Genomic DNA, 18,276 nt, shown 5'->3' with positions numbered 1-18,276 from the left:
TGACAATTGTCTTATCCGCCGTAGTGTTTGTTCTAGATGTTCCAATTGTGGATTTTTTTTTCCTTGCTTTTCCTTATGTTTTCCATATGTTGCTCCTTATTGCCCAGCTTAGCTTATTGTTCGCGGGTCCTCAAAAGGTTGTCACAAGAGGGGGGGGGTAAAAAAGCCAAGTCCATCATGTCGGTTTTGTCACGCTTTTCGCGTGGCATGACAAGCCTCGGATATTGCGCGCTCTTCCTCTTTGCTTATGCTACAGCGTGGCAAATACAATTTAATACAAGTTTGAAGTCACGATTCAAATCACATTAGCTCAGGGCTTATTTTCTTCACTTCATTGTCCTTCATTTCGATGCTTGTCTTTATCCCATCTGTGGAGGTTTTTGGGAATCCTTTGCTCGTTGTTGTTGTGTTTTTTTTTTTATTATTATGGAGGAGGTGGTAGCGTTTGCGGGAAAGCGCATCCGTCTGAGATCAGGTTGTTAATACCCACCCACGTACGGCAAAACACACACTGCATCCTTATCGAGCGTTTTGTTTCTCGCCGGATGAGTGACGCCTCCTTTGACGAGGGATTAAAGCGGCAAAGAAAAATATGACGATAAAAAGGCGACCAGTCTTTTAAGTCGACACCCGCGTTCTTTTTATTTATTCTCTTATTTTTTCCCCCCATTCTGTCGCCTTCCTGCTTTTTTGATTCAAAATGATGCTATGACATCAAAAGAAGACTCTCGCTCTCAAACCGGCGTGGACAAATTTTAGGCCTGGCTAGTCGAGACTTTTCGTACGCGAGATCAGCACAGCATGCCGTGTCGGATGTTTTGGCGTAAACACAAAGGTTTTGGGTGGGAGTCTCGGAATGACTCGCCGCACGATATTATCTAGCAATATTTTGCCAACAATAACGACATCCATCTGTGGAATGAAGAAACGTCCATTCGTGATCTTCTGGGTTGGGGTCACGGGAGCTTAAACACGGAATCTTGGGGGATTCCGATGCAATGAAGAGACTTTCTTTCCCGCCAGGGTCATCCTCGGGGCCTCCTCCTGATGGGACCTGCCCCAAACTCCTCACCAGAGAGCCATCTGGCCCCTTACCATCTAAAAATAAATTGAATAAATTAATTAAATAAAAATAAATTAATTCAATAACTGACCAAATAAATGAAAAAAAATAGTAATAAAATAAATAACTGACCAAATAAATAAATAAACAAATAAATGGGCAGCCAAATAAATAAATAAATAAAAAAAACAAATAAAATTGCTAAAGCTGGGACCGCAGCATCGTAGCGTGAGAAATGTTTGATGCAGTCTGATACCAATACTTGTAGGATGTGGTCAAATAGTCCACACGTTGACACCAGAGTGGCTCTCTGACTCGCTCGCTCGCTCGCTCGCTCACTCGGCGTCTATTTCTGTCTGCCTCACGCGATTAGAAAACAATTAAGCACTTAGGCGACGACTCTGTGTTCATTACACCTCTTCTTCTGCTTCTTCTTCATCTCCTCTCGCCTCCCACACTGCCGGGCGGACACGCGAGGAACGCAAGAAATCACCTTCTTTCACCGCTAATTGAAAGCCACACTCGCCACGCGGTGGAAAGAGTCGGGGGGAAAAAAAAAATAAGCGGGGACTAATTGGATTTGTTGTGGAGCGGGGCGTTACGGAATATTTGCTCAACTTATTTTGCGCTTAACATAGACGAGACGATTACGAGCCGTGCTCGTGACATGAGGTTATTAATAAAACATGCAAGGCATCCACGGCAAAGTCAGTTGTGTTTTGGAAAAAGAGCGTAGACATTATCAAATTGACAGTAGCAAATTTGAAATGATGACTGTCGTGTCTCGGGTCACCCACAGCCCCACCCACGCTTGTTTGTTCCCAGAATTTTTTTGGTGAATTTCGTTTTCATTCACAATATTAGGTACACCCCCCCAATGTCATAAAAGTCAGTCTTTACTTGGATAATATTGCATGTTTAACCCCTTCCCCCCCATATGTTAATTATTGCGGTCATGGACTGGCGTGACAACCTCCTATTGGTTGCTTTTTTTGGGGCGCGGTGGTTTCTCAAAAATCATACTAGATTGAACCAGAGAGGCATAATGTTTTTTCCCCCCAAGATTGTACGGCAAGACAATTTTAACAAAATAGAAAATATTCTGACTTGTTTGAAAATGACCAGCTCGCCTTCACTTCTCTAAAAAATTTCCAACTTTAAAAAATCTGCTACCTAACTGACAGTTTCTCAAGTTTTGGCTCCTTTAGGAAATATCAGTATTAAAAAAAAAAAATCTAAATGAGCATTATCAATCAAGAAATTAATGACATTCCTTTTGCCGACCTTGACAGTGTCCCTAATATTGTGTCCGGTGGTCACAAACAACACATTGGCATCAATGCAACAGATTAATTTACTAAAACAGGATGTTTTTTTTTTGGGGGGTAGGATTATTACACCCTTTGCTTCCTCCAATAACAATTGTGTGTGTGAATGCGGAGCTGAGACGTCGCTAAAGACCCCCGTCACCTCCCCGTCGCCCACCACTCAGACTAATTTGTATTAGTAATCGCAAATAATGCTATTAATGCCCATTAGCAGCGAGGCGAGGGGCGAGCATGAAGACATTACAACACCTACGTGCACTCAGCCTCTAAATAAAGACGCTAGCGCCGCGCCGAGCCAACTCTTCTGCATTTCCATAATCATTCCCGTCTCCTCTCCCATTAGTGTCTGTTTTTTTTTTTTCTTTCCTCAACGCCCCCCCACCGCTCGTCCTCCTAAATAGACGGAATATTCTTGTCCTACGGTTTAAAGAGCGCAGGCCCAGGTGTAGCAAACGTGTAATGACGGCTGACATTTAAACGCCTCCGTTGGCGAACGAGGCCGCTTTTGAGCTTCGTGTTTTCCTTACAAACATAGCCAAGCGCTATCAAATCGAGCCTGCACTGTGTGTGTGTGTGTGTGTGTGTGTGTGTAGCCGGGCCATAATGCCGCAAACTCGACTTGAGCCGAGCTAAATCTGCATTCAGCTCACAATTAACTAGTTTGATTTTCACATTGCCAAAATTCACGTAATCCGTATTTTCCGTGACAATATTACCAAATTTCTCCATCTTAACGCGTTCAAGCCAACCTGAAGTCTCCAACACACACACACACACACACATACCAAAACGCTAGATGTTAATTGATAATCAGCAATGTTGCTTCGCCGGTGCGTTCAGTGCAAGTCTGCGCTCCTTCAGGACGTCAGATTTTTTTTTTTCCCCTCGCTGCAGCCACGTGGCTGCCAAGATGGCTGGCTGGCTGGCAGCGCCGCCACCTGTTGGCCGTGCCAAGGCCTGGCAGGGGTTATCGGCGCTCTCTGATGAGCGCCTGACAATCGGCGTGGAAATGACTGCGGCTGCTTGCGTCACACCGTGGAGAAAAAAGGAGCAAATTTTCCTCACCACGGCTGACAAAAGTAAAGCATGTCGACACACACCTTGTGTTTTTTTTTTTTTTGTCGCCTCTTCGTGGTGCACAGCGAGTAGAAATGTGTGTATGTCGCTCGGGCAAATTGGTCATGTATCGGGACAAAGTCTGACATTTTTGTTTTTTAAAGCAATTATTAAGGCATCTTTTCAAATTTCAGACTTCCGATTGTCTACCAAGAGTTTGACGCTGATACAAATTAGAATTCCTTGGCCCTACTCAAGTAAACATCTAATTGTTGATCCACAAGTCAAAGTTGCAGGGGCTCTCATTGGACAAATTCAACAAACCATCTTGAGACCACAAATTAAATTACCAAAAACCTTTCAGTTAATTAGTTAAAGCTGGACAGGCTTTTTTCTTTTTTTTAAAATGGACAATCCTCAAAATCATATGCTCATCAGATGAGCCAGAACTTTCTCTTAACTGCAGAACCACCTCACTTCTCTTAGACTTCCTGTTAGAATGTTTTATAATAAAAACTGCAGCAATCGTGAGACTTTTTGACAATGCTTCCCACCGACAACTCTTCGTTTCCGTTCTCGCGGCAAATTCAGGAGGACCACACAAACTTTTGACCTCACACGGTTGCGTGCAGCAACAATTAGGGGTTGAGCGCAATGCAACACCTCTTCATTTATGTCACGTGACTTAACGAGAAAGCGTCTGCGGTCGGCCTGTTTATCAAACAGCGGCTTTGCAAAGACGAGGCGATTACCACGTTTATCGTTGCGGACTGAGAATATTGCTTTGCCACCTCTACTTTTGTTGTTAGTTAGCAAACGTGTTTTCTTGTTAGTCGGTTTCCTGTTCTTCCGTCTGCACCACCTGTAATTATAAAATCTGGATATAAGTAATTGCGGTGGATCTTGTTCAGTCAAACACAGCCACAAATTGGATGGTCATTGTTTTGGAAAGTATGAAAAGATTGCTAAGTATGAACTGTTCTTTTCTTTCCTGTCAGAACAATAATAACTTAGACTAGCCTGTGTGTGTATGTGTGTGTGTTTTGTGCTGGTAATACATGCACATTTGTTGTGTGCATTGTAAATGATCAACCATGTCTGATTTTAAATGCCACATCTGAAAACCAGGTAGAAACTTTCTCACAAAGTTAAGCTAGCCTAGCGCAGGTAAAAATGAGCGGGCAGAACCACTTCCTTGATAATCTTTTGGTGGTTCAATAGAAGTCATATGTTACAGTAGAGCCTCAAAACCCGAACCGAGGTCGCAGTATCTCGTGGCAGGGAGTTCGTAAATGTGCAGGACTCAAACCGCCAGCGTGCAAACTGTCTTTTTCCATTCCAGTCGAGTTCGACCACGCCGCTTATATCGCGGGCCTAAAATGTTAATGACTGTTTTAGAATGCCGATATCTTAGGCCTAATGAATAATTTCTCTTTCCACTAATTCTTCCATCTTCCTAATCCTCATTAGGGTAACCCCCCCCCAACGTCAAAGCGGTGAGGCACATGTGCTAACCACTAGCGCAACGTGGCACCCCGTTCACTCCTATGGGAATAAATGATTTGGAAATGCGACACAAGCTCAAGAGTTGAATCAAATCTCAGTTGGATTTATTGACACGTCAAAGAGACATCAGCTGCCAGTATATAAAATAGGCTTGCTTCATTAATTACAATGTCAGCTTGCGAGTATTTGCCCAATCTGTGCACAATCTCTCCATGCGTGTCGACAGTTGGCACTTTTGTGCAGCTTGTCAAATATTTTGGGCTGGTAAAATGGCATGGTGTCAAGGCATGATGACCTGCTACACAGGTTTTCTTGGAAGTAACACCACGGAAGTCGGAATGTGAGAATGTCCTGATTGTCAACTCAGTGCTTTGTCGACAGCAGCTTTGTTGTGTAATGACAACTGCGAAGAAAAACAGGTGTAACAAAAGTTTTTTAAGTTCATTGTGATGTCGCTGCATGTTCTGTGGCTTGATTTATTGTGCAGCTACAACAACAGTGAATGGAAAAAGTTTCACTGCATGTGCTGTAAAAATCATTTGTACTCTCCATAGATAGAAACTGTATTATAGCATATTTAATATTGATATTCTATTCCTAAAACAGAAAAAGTAAATAGTATTTGGAATGGGGAAAAAAAAACTTAGACAAACCCCCCACGTTTTCCACCTTGATGATCAATAAATACAAACAAAAAGTGGCCGTGAAAATATGAATGATGGATTTTACTGATTTATCGTTGCCACTAATAAATGCAGGGGGCCTTCTCACTCCAATCAAGATGATTAGAAATTCCTCCGCGCACTTTTTCCACTTTAAGCGCTCTCCCCCCCCCACCCCGCCATCGGGACTTTTACGGCCAGTGTGCAGGTGGAATCATCCGCTCCTCTCCAGGGACTAGTTTACCGTCAGTTTACCCCCATCACCCCGGAAATGTTGCAGCCCCCTCGGTCGCGCCATGTGCCTGCCGAGGGGAGAGGGAGCAGCGGGGAGAGAAGCAGAACGAGGGAGGGAGGGAGAGAGAGAGAGAAAGAGAGAGAGGCGGAGGAGGAGGAGGGCGATGAGTCAATACAACTAATAATTTAATGGGGACACGCAGGGAGAGCCGGAGCGAGAGAGGGGGAGAGACCGAAAGGCGGATAGCCGAGGCACAGGAGCTCCGAGCCCGAGTAGCGAGACACCTTCCTCCGCCTCCTCTTCCACCTCCAGACGGCATTGGCGACGATATAGCAGCCCCGCGGACGAGCACCCGACTGGGGAGCGTCGTTTATCCGCGACGTCGGGAAAGTGAACGGCACTTTTTGACCTCCCCTCGTCTTTTCTCTCCCGTTGTTTTGAATGTGGCGAAGCCGCTCCGTATCGCGTTCCGGCTCGGCGTTACCAACAGCTGAGAGGACGCTGGTTCGTTCTCGCCTTCTCGTTAGCTAGTTCCAAAGCACCCCGGCTTTGAAGCGCGGTTTCGCCGGTGCCTGTGTGGGTTGTGGTGGCTGCGGTGGCTACCATGTTCCGTTCCGTACGCTGTCCGCTTCCCGGCGGCGGCTAGCGGGCAGGCTGGCAGCCTCTCCCCCTCAGCCTCCCACGGCCATGTTTGTATTTTTGGGCGAAGTAGTGGCAAACCGCTCACTTTGCACCCGCTTCTTGTTGTTTTTCTTCGGTTTGTTTGTTTGTCCGCATCCATGTCGCCGGACGGTGTAAGCTAACGTAGCGCAGACTCTCACCCAGCCCCAACACCGGTTGGTGGTCCCGCCTCTTGCCAGCCGGAGCCTCCGAACAGCCGGCTTGACTTCCACGCCCTCCCTCGCCCTCACTGTCACTTACCTGCCCACAGGAAGTTTGCTTTATTTATGATTGTTATTCGTTTTTAAAACTTATCAGTCTACCCTGGCCAAACTTGAAGAAAAGAGGAATCCAAGTGGTTGGCAAGCTGCTTCTTTCCAGGTTGGTTCCCTTCATTTCTAACTCCTTTCTTTCAACTTCTCATGTTTAAATAATTTGCCATTTAAAAATCCCGAGCTGATTTTAATTGACTGTTCCTGAAAGTCAAGAGTAGCATGCAAAATCACACAAATCCATGATAACTTTTCACGGATGCAAAAGAGATGCAAGAGGAATTTAATAATGATTATTTACAAGTGATTTGACTTTGATCCCGTGGTGTGGATACCTTCTCTATACCCCCCCCAGCCCCCACCCTCATCCCTCACTTTTCTGCCCTAATTGCAGGGAATTACTTGGCTCATTGCGCGTCATGAATGGGGGGAGTTGATGATCTTTGGATGCGGGGGTGGTCGAGTTTGTCCTCTTTGACAGGGCCAGTGAATTAACACGATGCACTGACATGCACCGTGACTCTTACACACTCGTGCAACGACCTAATAGACACTATAATTCGGCCATGGCTGTATTCAAAGCGATACAATTTGTGTGTTGTTTTAATCTATATTGTGTGCGTGTGAAAGTGGTTTGCACAACTGTCCATCCACCCATATGATTCTGCTTTCCTCGATTTTGCTTATGTTGTTTATTGCGCCTGTTCCAGAAATGACTTTCTTCGGGTTTGTAATTGTCTAAATCGACCTACTATTGGGGTTTACAGCGGTTTTTGGAAAAAGAAATTACCCCAGGATCTAATCCAGCCATTTAAGTTACACAAAAAGCAATGAAGTAGTTAAAACTTACTACAACAAGGTTTTGGGGGGATTCATTTAATCTCTGGCACTGTTGAAATTGAAACATGGGTCAATTTTGAAAGTTGAAGAACAGCAATAAGAAATAGTTTCAATTTTTAAAACCACAATGTTAATTGAGTTAAATCCCCAACTAATTACAAGTGTGGTTAATGTAGTATGTGCACACTTATCAAGACTTTTATAATTGATTATTCTTTTCATTGAGAAATTAAATCACTAATAAACTGTCATTATTGCATTCAAGTGTATTGCGAAAACAAAACGGGAGGTAAAATGAAACAAATCAATGACCAAAAATAGAATGAAAGCACACACGTCATGGGTCAAACGGAGTTAATTGTGGATTAGAGCAGAAAGGAAAGTCTAAACCTGTTAAGTTGTCACACTGAAAAATTTCCTTGCGTGTTGTTACACAAACCAACGGAAAGCCTTGTCCAAACCTCAGCCAATCCTCAACCCTGCGTGCTCGGCTGAAGAACCTCATAGCCCGCCGCTGTACGCATCCAAGTGGAATCTCCCTGAAAATTAATGTGTTCTCGCTTATATATAAAAAAAAATCGACTTGTTTGGCCCACCTCGCGTGGGACTCGCTAGTGGGACGTCCATACATAATACATGTGGTAGAAAGAAAAAAAAAAAAGCGACAGAAAAAGCAATTCCGACAGAAGCGCTAACACGTAAGTCTTCAACCACTTACAAGAGTCCAGTTTTTAACAACTGTTGGTAAAATGCTAACAGTTGCTATGCTAACATTGTGCATCCCGCGCGCAATGATTTTAAAATTTTAACTTCGGTCGCACACTTTCCCAATCAGATATCCTACTGTTCTAACATGCTAACAGTTTTTATGCTAACAAGAGTAGAAAAAGTGCTGACTGAGGCAGATTCAAAAGCAGTTTACATTGGAACCATTTCAAAGGCGATTAGCTCACATGCTAACACTTCTTAGGCTAACATATGTCGCACAATGTTTCTTTTGCCACCTGGTAGCCCACCACCATTGTGTTTGAGACCCTGCGCTAAGACCTTTGCCATGTCTTCACAGGTGACCGCAGCGAGTCGAGGGTTGCTGAGATGATGATGGACCATCTCAGCGAGACGTGTCTGGGCAAGGAGAACGCCGAGCTGGTCAACAGCATGGCCGAGGCCAAGCCGCCGCCCGCCAAGCTGCCTCGCATGGAGCAGAACGGCAGCCCCCTGGGGAGGGCCAGGCTGGGCAGTACCGGCGCCAAACTGTCCGGACTGCCCTACAAGCCCGCCAATCACCTCCTGAAGACCTACCACAAGCGTGGTACGTCACTTTTACACGTTTTAATTCCTTCAAAATTGAAATGTGGTATGCCCGTAGAACACGAACGCAAACTTCCGACATTGTCTGCTAGTTATTAGTTTATTGTGTTTGTGTTGGAATGATGTCTGCTTCTTAAACAAATGTACAAATTTAAAAGAAGCGCTCGGAGCTACAAACAAATACGATGCTTCCGACGACTATTTCGAATTAGCCTACGTCTGTCACTTTAACATTGGTGTGTCTCTTTGCTTTACATAGCGTTCACATTTTATTTCGTACCATCCTTTGTTTGCAACTAGTTTACATTCACAGTTTACACAGTCGCTAGTTTTAAATGCGCTAAGTTTTAAATGATAATCTTAGCACTACGGGCGACGCTGTTAGCTTAGTGAGCTAGCTTTTGCGCCAGATAACTGCTCGTGCTGAAAGAAGCGCGAAAGTTCTTTTATAGTAGGGCAAGGAAATTGCAAGTCAAAGACCCAAGTCATTGGCTGTCATTTTAGCCCCACGACCAAAAATCAGGAAACATTGGAAAACAGTTTAACGCTAAAAGTTGATATGCTGTGACTTAGGGTTAAAAAAACATCCAAATTGCTTTGTGTAAAAAGACAAAATGTTATTCTTAATTGGTAAAGTGTGTTGGTTTGAGGTTTAACGGCCTGGACAATTTGTAGATTTAATAAAGATTTGGTGCAGTAATAATCCTAATAAAAAAAGCTGCTGAGTTTAACCCAATCACACTCATTTCCAGTTAAAGTTGAGGATGTTTGTACCCCCCCCCATTCCCCTCTGCCTGCATGCATGCGCTCCAAAACTCTTAAAACGTTCGTCACAATGCTCCTTTAGTCATCGCAGCATGCAAACGCACGCACACACATTTATTGTGTCAAACAATGGCAAACAGAGGAGCACTGTGAGAATCATCCCTGTGTCGTGCTGCCTCGCTGCTGCTGTGTCATCGCTCCTCCGACTTTTTTGTTTACCCGCCCGCAACGTTCCCGTCCACCAAGAGCCACTTTGCGATTATGACATCACCCCCCCCAAAAAGAGGCGGCAAATAATTTTTTTAAATGAAGACACTTAATTTTTTTTTCACTTATATTTTCTCTATATATGTAATCAGGTATAGAATACTCAAACCGTCTCTACTGACCTTTATTTGTTTACCCGAATAAACTTTCCCCATCCTCCAAGAGCCATTTTGTGATTATGACATCGTTTTTCTTGAAGCCCGCCAAAGCTGTCCAAAAAAGAGGCGGGGCCCTTTTTTTTTCTTCTATTTAATAGTTACGATGTTTTGTTTTTGAAATGAGTTTGGAAAAGCTGCAGGTTCCGAGTCTTAATTGCACTTGGCGTGAGTGCACTGGCTTTGTTTTGCTGGGAAGGCGTCCTCAGATGGGCCGTTCTTTCCTCGCCGTCGCTCCTTTTAAATCTGCGACTGTGGCGCTCCAGCTGAGAGAGCCTAATTCCTCACCTTCATCATTCTGAGTGGAAGGAGCGAGGAGGGCCCAGCGGCCGTGCCGCCAAACCTTCACGAGAGGGCCCACCTTTCAAGCTTTGGACCGCTAAACAGTCAATTATTGTTTAATATTCCAGACCTATCCGTGATAGGTGAAAATTTACCGTCGAAATAGTTTTTAGAGAAACTGCAACTCCTTTTGATGGGCTTATTTGTATTATTTTCTCATTCATGATTTAAAATCTGTTTGAGAGTTGTTAGCTGCGAAGGCGTCCTGGGATGTGTCGGGTTTTTTTTTTTTCCTTTTTAAATCTGCGAGTGCGGCGCTCCAACTGAGAGAGGATTATTTCTCACCTCCATCATCCGCGGCGGAAGGGCCTCGCCGAAGCCTTGGCGAGAGGGCCCACAGCGGGCATTGTGTCCGAGCGCCGGAACAATATTTACCGCCGCCCGTCTGCGGGCTCCCCGGGAAACAAAGCCGGTATTGATCCTCCCCCGCCCGCCCCTCTCAAATGAACCTACACAGCAGTCTTTATTGTTAGATCTTTATCTATTAAAATGGAGGCAGGAGGAAAAGCAGCCCTTTCAGCACATTCCCGGGCATCTGTGGGCCGATTGATTGTTTTGCCAGGGCTCTGCGCGCATCTTCTGGAATGCCAGGGATTGGGAAATATTAGGACGTCTAATGGGCAGAGGACAATGGTGTGAGAACACGACCTCGCTCTCGTGGACTTAACATTTCATCGCGGTGTGCTTCAAAGTACTTTTCTTATTGAGGGAATTTTTAATATTTTGCAGCTGTAGTGATATTTGGACAGGTTTTGAACTTTTAACCGCGTTTAGATATGGATCCAAAGGTATTCCGACAAGAGGCGAGTATTGTGCCCATTGAAGATTCTCATAAAAGAACTTTGCCCTTCCCCAGATTTCAAAATGTGGTCCACCAAGAACTAGCCAACATACATACAAAATTATTCCCTGTTGTGTTTGCTTTTTAAGTGGTACTAGAACCATTAAAAAAAAAAAAAGATTGCTAATTTATGCTCGTAGGACAAGTCTGGAGGGATCAAATATTAGCAAATGTAGAAACATCTTTGCTGTTGATCCAAAACTTTTGTCAAAGTACTCTTCCTCCATTCCACACTGACCAAAGAAAGCAAAAAAAACGACTAAAACCGCATCTTAAAATGAGCTTCAGCATGGGTTACTATGCAGCTTCGTTCCCTGCCAAAGTCTTTAATTTCTCACTTTGGTGTCGACCCAAATGGACGACAGGGTCAAGATAGAAATTGTCCCATAAAAGACGAAAAATTACTTTTTATGATCTTCACATGGCCTTTGTGCATAGACAGCAATCACTCAAAAGTTTGCAACGTGTGTGTGTGTGTCTGGCAGGCAACATGCTGCCCGTCTTCTGCGTGGTGGAGCACTACGAGAACCCCTTGGATTTTGACAGCAAGGAGGAGCACGCCGAGTTCGTGCTGGTCCGCAAGGACATGCTCTTCAACCAGCTCATCGAGATGGCGCTGCTCTCGCTAGGCTACTCGCACAGCTCAGCCGCCCAGGCCAAAGGTAAGCGTCGTCGTCGTGCACTTCCTTATCCACCCCTCCTTCCAAAATGAAATTCAGAAAAATATTCAATCTTCCACCAGGTATGATTCAGGTGGGCAAGTGGAACCCCATCCCCCTGTCATACGTGACGGACGCGCCTGACGCCACGGTGGCCGACATGCTGCAGGATGTCTACCACGTGGTCACGCTCAAGATCCAGCTGCACAGGTTAGGGGCGCTCACGTGCACACACACGCGCGCACACACACAAACGCACAGCAAATTGCTGCGGTAGCTCGAAAAACCCGGAGGGGAGACGCAAGTGAGCAGGAGGAGGATGGCTATCCATGCATTCAAGGCCAGCATGCTGGAAATAAACACAACCTTCTGTGTTCCTGCTGCTGTGCGAGCGAGCGAGCGTGTGTGTGTCTTTGTTGATGAACATGGGAGACAGAAGGAGGTAGAGAAGTGACAGAAAAAATGGAAGAGCAGATCTCTAGAGACCTGCCTCCACAACGCTACGCTGGCTTAGCATGCAGCTGGCACCGGTTCAACACCGGTGCCACTTGGATGATTGTGGGTGCCCGTCTGTGTGCGTGTGTGTCGCATACCTGCATTGAGTGTGTACCGCTGGACGACGCAAGACGAGCCCGTTTTTGAGCTCGTTCCTCTGGATTTAGACGAACATGTACGTTCTACTTCAAAGCCTGTTATGTAGAAAAAAGAAGAAATAAGGCCAGCACAAAAAGAGCTTTGATAAAAAAATATAAATGATTTTTATTTATTTTGACAACGTAAATGGAGGGTTTTGAGTGAACAGACATTTAAAAAAAATAAATTTCCCCCCTTTCATGTGATTCAGAGAAATTCTTTGGTGTCATGTGGTCATATCTGTCGGACAAATTCCAACGCAATTCTTAAAATCAATTTACTGACTCGTACAGAGACCTTTTGATGGTTCTAATTCGTTGTCCATCAAAGCAAGTATCTCAAATTCTTTTGTATTTCCCCCCCCCCCCCAAATATTGCGTTACATAAATTATTGCGAATACATTTTCATCCTAGTCGTCAAACTCTTAAATTTAACACCCTTAGACCCTCGGCTACCCCGACAGGAGTAAAAACGACACCAATTTGGAATCAGCTAACACGCTAATCTACTTTGTGCGTACATTTCCTGCGCCTTGTTGTTATTTTCCCCATTATCTCGCCCCCCCCGCCAATCCACATCCCTCGTCCCCCACCTGACTACTGCAGACATGTAGCCAATGTTTTGGCAGAGCGCGGCGAGAAGGTAGAAGTAAGACAAAATAATAGCGGCGGCGGCGGCGGCCACATGCAGCTGATGTATAATTCATGCATCAATCCAGCAGATGTGTTGTATAAAGTAATTAACTAATCAGAACAATCAGGAGAGCAAGAGAGAGAGAGAGAATATGAAAGCAAGGGAGCGAGAGAGAGAAAGAGGGAGAGAGCGAGCGACTAATCTCCAGATGCATCTGCTTGATGCGCCAAATGAAATCTGTCTGTCTTGGAGGGGCGCTTGCAGCAGGAAAACTGAGAGGATGGAGAGCGGGAGGGAGGAGGGAGGGGAAGAGGAGGAGGTGGTGATGGTGCTTCTTCTTTACAGCTCAGTCTGCCACTTCAAACACACCAATGCTGTATATCCCGTTTGGAATATACTGTACTTGTCATATGCACTCCGGACTGTAGCAATGAAATGAAACTAATGAAATGCCCTACGTGTCGGCCATGTTGGGAAGGGCGACGTTCCCATCCAAGATATTGAAATAAAGTCGTAACTTGTTTGTTTCCTAACCCATGAGGTCAAAGCGTACAACATTTTGGGAAAAAAAATCTAACTTTGTTTTCTTGTCGTCCACTCAAATGAAACACGCTGCACTTTGACCCTCCTAGCTTAGCGAAGGGGCATGTCGTAACTACTGAGCGTCACGTGACGTTATTGTGTTATTCCGCCGATTTCAAAGATGGCTGTTATTATCCCACATTTCCAGGAATTGTCCTAACATTTTAATGAAGATTAAATCATGTCGAACATTGAATTGCTGCCTATAATTTAATTCAAGATAGCATCAGTGCTATCTGCCTGCTCTCCATCTGAATTGTTTCTCATTATTCCTATCGTCTTCTCAAATGCCCTCCCTCCCCACATCTCCTACCCCACTTTTTTTTTTTTTGTCTCCGCAGTTGTCCTAAGCTGGAGGACCTGCCACCAGAGCAATGGAGCCACTCTACAGTAAGAAACGCCCTCAAGGAGTTACTCAAAGACATGAATCAGAGCTCTCTGGCTAAAGAATGCCCCTTATCACAGGTGCTGAAGCCCAGTCTGCTTATTACTCCCCCTTTAAAACATATTCTAAAAGCAACCAATAGACCAGCTATGCTGCACAAAAGTACACACACGCACACACACACTTTGTGTCCTTGACTTACTGTTACATTTTTATCAAATGCCCTGAGTTTGATCTGTTCCATTAGCTTTCCAATGAAAGCACATATTTGCTTTTTATTCCCACAAAAATGAACAGTCAACAGATTTTTTCATTTTACAAACCTTTTGGTTAAATTTGATAAATTGTGTAGTTGCCAAAAAATTTTTAAGTCACATATTTAGACGATATCAATTTAACTTAATTTTTTTTTTTTTAGAGAGAATATTTATGTCCATCCGTCCATGCCCATTCCAATTATACATGTCATATATTTTACATGTTATATGGACCCCAATTTGAGGAGCTTGTGGTTTACGGCACTCTTCCTGGCATCAGATGGTTTTCTTCCAATTGATCCATTTCCATTATCTCGACATCACAATATTGTTGTTGGCAAAATCTTGTGAGTTACTCTGCAATAGCCACACACTCACACACACACACAAACACAGTGTGTGTGTGTGTCGAGTGTGCATATATCCTGCTAACAGGCACTCTAGTCACTATATCACGGTGGCAGCTCTGGACTCGATGCAATGAAACGGCCATATTTCTTCGTGAATGTGTGTGTGCATGTGTGTGTCGATGCAAAGTTTGTGCGATGCGTGAGTCCAAAGTCTATTTCATTGTGCTGCATATTGTCAGTATATGTGCTACCCCATCTCCTTTCAGGCTAGCCTACGGTCACCTGGAGACCCTCTCGTGCACTGTGTGTAGTTGTTGTGTGCGTGTGTACGTGTGTTCTTTAGCAATGCGGCGGCGTGTTTGTGTGTTTAGCCGGGCATGAGCAGTGCGCTGATGATGTAAAGAGTCCCTGGGTGGCGTTCAGGCGGAGCCCAGCCCAGTCTGGTAATCACCCTGTTTACGGTCCATATGTGAAGAAGGCTCAGAAGAGAGTGCGCACACACACAGGCAAACACACACACACACTAATTTTAAATTAAATTGAAGAATGCCCGAGTTCTCTAGTGAGTGCAAAAAAATCTCTTCAACTCTTCTTTTTATTATTATTGTATAACAATATGTCCGTTATTGAGCTTGTAGCGAGAGAGCTGTTTCTGTATGTTTGGGTGCTAATATTTTAGCGTGTGGTTTATAGTTTTCAGAATTTGCGGAAATGACTTAGGAGCGTTTCAAATTCGGTGCCATTTAGGTCGCCCATCTGTCTCGTATATTTGGTAGCGCAATCTCAAAGATGAATTGACCTTTGATGGACTCCAGGAAAAGGCCAAATTGACCCTAAAAGGCTAAAATGGAAGAGGGAGTTGTTTGAGAAGATTCAGATTGAGCTTCGCCAATAGAAACTTGTTTTATTTGCATTTTGTTTCAAGTCGTGTAGTCATGCTAGCAAAGCAACAGCCAATCGGCATCGTTTGGATACACCAAGTGCGGAAAAACACAAAGTGAAGTTCCTAGTTGTTTTCTATTATTCAGAGGCAACAGCTTGTGTGTAGCTTAGCAGCGCCGCAACCTGGGGTCATGAAGAAAATCTGCTTTGTTTTCACTTCGCACCTTCGCCGCAATCAATGCGGCCGGCGCACATCTCCGTGCTTTTGCCATCTGTCATCTCGGTAGGGTTCCGTTTGACCCGACACGTTTTTTTGGCTCAACTTCTGTTGCCTTGAACCGCGGTGGAAGTTGGAAAGCACGACTCAGGGGGCCACCTTTTATTTGTCGACTATTTATTTAGCTGTTTATTTTAAATGGCGGCACAGTGCGCTAGTGGTCGCACATCTGTCTTGAAGTTCTTCTCTCCATCCTTGCGTGCTCCCACTTCCTTCCTTATCCCCCCCCCCAAACAATGTTGCCAAAATGATTCAGTCCTTGGTTATCACCAGGGACTAAAGTCACTGGTGTCATGTCCACAAATTGAATATTCGTGTTTAGCCACGACCGCTACACTGAAGGCTTAAAAGCGTGTTAATCCCACTCGCTTCATTCAGCCAATCAGGGTTTAGCGATGTGGTTGGTCGCTACCAAGCTTGGCAGCCCCGCTTTGCCCACTTGGACAGGAACTATGGCAACCAACGAGCTCCAACCCCCCCAATCTTCAGACACATGGATGCGCCAGCTGCAAAGAGTCATCAAAATGCCATCTTAGTGTAAATGTGTGTGCGCGTTTATGTATTTGGGGGGGGTTTGTGGGTCACCCCCGTTGAGGTGGATGGCATAATTGAGCTGCGATGTTGGCGAGGTGGCAAATGCAGTTTTGCTCCCTGCCCGAATTGGAACGCATATGCCCGATTGTGTAGGTGTGCTAATCTGCCCGTATGTGTGTGAGACGCTGCGCCACACACACTTCCTGTCTCCCTAGATGGGGAACAGAGTAGATGTTGGGGCCTGATAGTCGCCCAGTGCCACTTCCTGGTCCTGCTGATAAGCTCAGCGAGCTGCAGATGGCTATCGCACACACAGGTGCAGAACCACGTTACCTGTTGACATGTAATAGAACCTTCCCAATGGTACCGAGATGGCATCACAGGGTTCTGTTATGTTGTGTTGTTGTTGTGTGTCGCACACACGCAATCACCAGGCCGGGCCCCCCCGCGAGAGAGCCGGGCGTGATATATTGAGGGAGAGGGCTGATTAATGAGCAGCGTTTATTAGAACATCTGTGTCAAAGATGGCGCCGAGGGTAAGCCAGCCTTGGAAAAGCATTGCGGAAAGGGGGGGGGGGAGTAAGAAAGAGCGAAGGGAGCCTCAGCCCAGATACACTGTAAATAAAACATGGATGGCTGGCTGGAGGGGAATTTGGGCAGGCTGAGCCAGGTAGCGGTGGACGCAGCAGCATTCACTACATTAAAAGCCCAGATAAAAAGGCGAAACTCCAATCGGACGAAAACGAAGGCCGTCATGCATAAATGTATGAGCCGTTAAAAGGAATATTTTGCCTTGCTAACCCTCCACTCAGCTCAACTCAAATTGAATGAAGGCTTTTCAGACCAGCCACAAAAGGTGGCTTTGTAACACGCCGCATGTCCGAATGTGCCTCATCCCGCTCGCCTCCATTTTTAAACCCCCCCCCTCAACCCAGACGACACTAATTGGCCCCCCTCCCCTCCCCAGGTGTCGCTTGGGATACATTGATCCAACATATGCTATAAACCGGTGACAAATCCAGTAGGACTAGCAAGCTTCCTGACAACTGTCCTTGTGTCGGAAATTAAATCAGGCCACAACAATCCTCCATTTTTTTTTTGAGACGCCCCTTCATCCCCGCTGTTGCCACGAAAGGCAGTTGACACGAAATATTTTTCTCGAAATGCATCCCAACTTTCTCTGTTGCTAACACCGGTTAGCCCTGCATTGCTAACAGGGCTTCTTGTAAGCACCACAAATGACCCGGATTGCCTCTACTCCTCATAGTAAAAATAAACGGGGTGACTAGGAGGTCAGGAGTTGCGGAGATCATCTCCTATTGTTGCTGAAGAGCATCATCAGCGTCTCGGTGGAGCTTACTGCGCTCCCCGGCAACCTCCCCCAACGCATGCATTACGGAAAATGATAAAGACGGCACATACCTGTAATTTGAAAACAGATGGTCGGGCTCTTTTGAATATGTATGATGATCAAAAACTAACCCCCCCCCCCACCACCACCTCCACCCGCACGCCAACCTCGATATTCACCCGGAGGCCAGCGAGGTGTTCAAACATTCATTTTAATAATGAAAAGCCGCCACGGAGGAGAAGAAGAACCTCTTTGCTAATTTCCGAGGAAGAGGAGGAGGAAGGCGCGGGTCCGGCGGCCGACAAGCTCTCCGCGACCCGCCAACTCCTTCAAGTCCGAGCCGCCAACAGATTGGTTTCAAACGGAAGCAGCTGCTGCGATTATTATTATTAAACGACTACATACGCCTTGTGAAGGTAAAGATTTCTT

The 18,276-nt window shown here is 45.3% G+C and overlaps 1 protein-coding gene and 1 long non-coding RNA gene across 7 annotated transcripts in view; one reads left to right on the top strand and one right to left on the bottom strand.

Moving 5' to 3' along the window:
- satb1b (SATB homeobox 1b) overlaps positions 1 to 18,276 on the top strand; it is a 53,929-nt gene that overhangs the window by 16,669 nt on the left and 18,984 nt on the right. For 4 of the 6 annotated variants that reach the window (XM_088386760.1, XM_088386762.1, XM_088386758.1 and 1 more), the window contains exons 2-5: positions 8,689 to 8,934; positions 11,789 to 11,965; positions 12,046 to 12,172; positions 14,153 to 14,276. In XM_088386760.1, coding sequence (XP_088242886.1) covers positions 8,718 to 8,934; positions 11,789 to 11,965; positions 12,046 to 12,172; positions 14,153 to 14,276 — 645 coding nt within the window. In that variant the 5' untranslated portion in view covers positions 8,689 to 8,717. Of the gene's footprint in view, positions 1 to 5,917; positions 6,892 to 8,688; positions 8,935 to 11,788; positions 11,966 to 12,045; positions 12,173 to 14,152; positions 14,277 to 18,276 lie in introns of those variants that run through there. The other 2 variants (XM_088386759.1, XM_088386763.1) reach the window with 2 other exon arrangements.
- Positions 11,693 to 12,653, bottom strand: LOC148391692 (uncharacterized). The gene is made up of 2 exons (XR_015860796.1): positions 12,556 to 12,653; positions 11,693 to 12,003 (listed from the first exon to the last, which is right to left on the bottom strand). It is a non-coding gene; the product is annotated as an uncharacterized LOC148391692 (long non-coding RNA).

The sequence above is a fragment of the Syngnathus floridae genome, chromosome 10 (assembly GCF_059516105.1).
Source record: "Syngnathus floridae isolate MCC-2025c chromosome 10, RoL_Sflo_1.0, whole genome shotgun sequence".
NCBI classification, from domain to species: domain Eukaryota; kingdom Metazoa; phylum Chordata; class Actinopteri; order Syngnathiformes; family Syngnathidae; genus Syngnathus; species Syngnathus floridae.
This window is presented reverse-complemented; position numbering and strand designations above follow the sequence as displayed.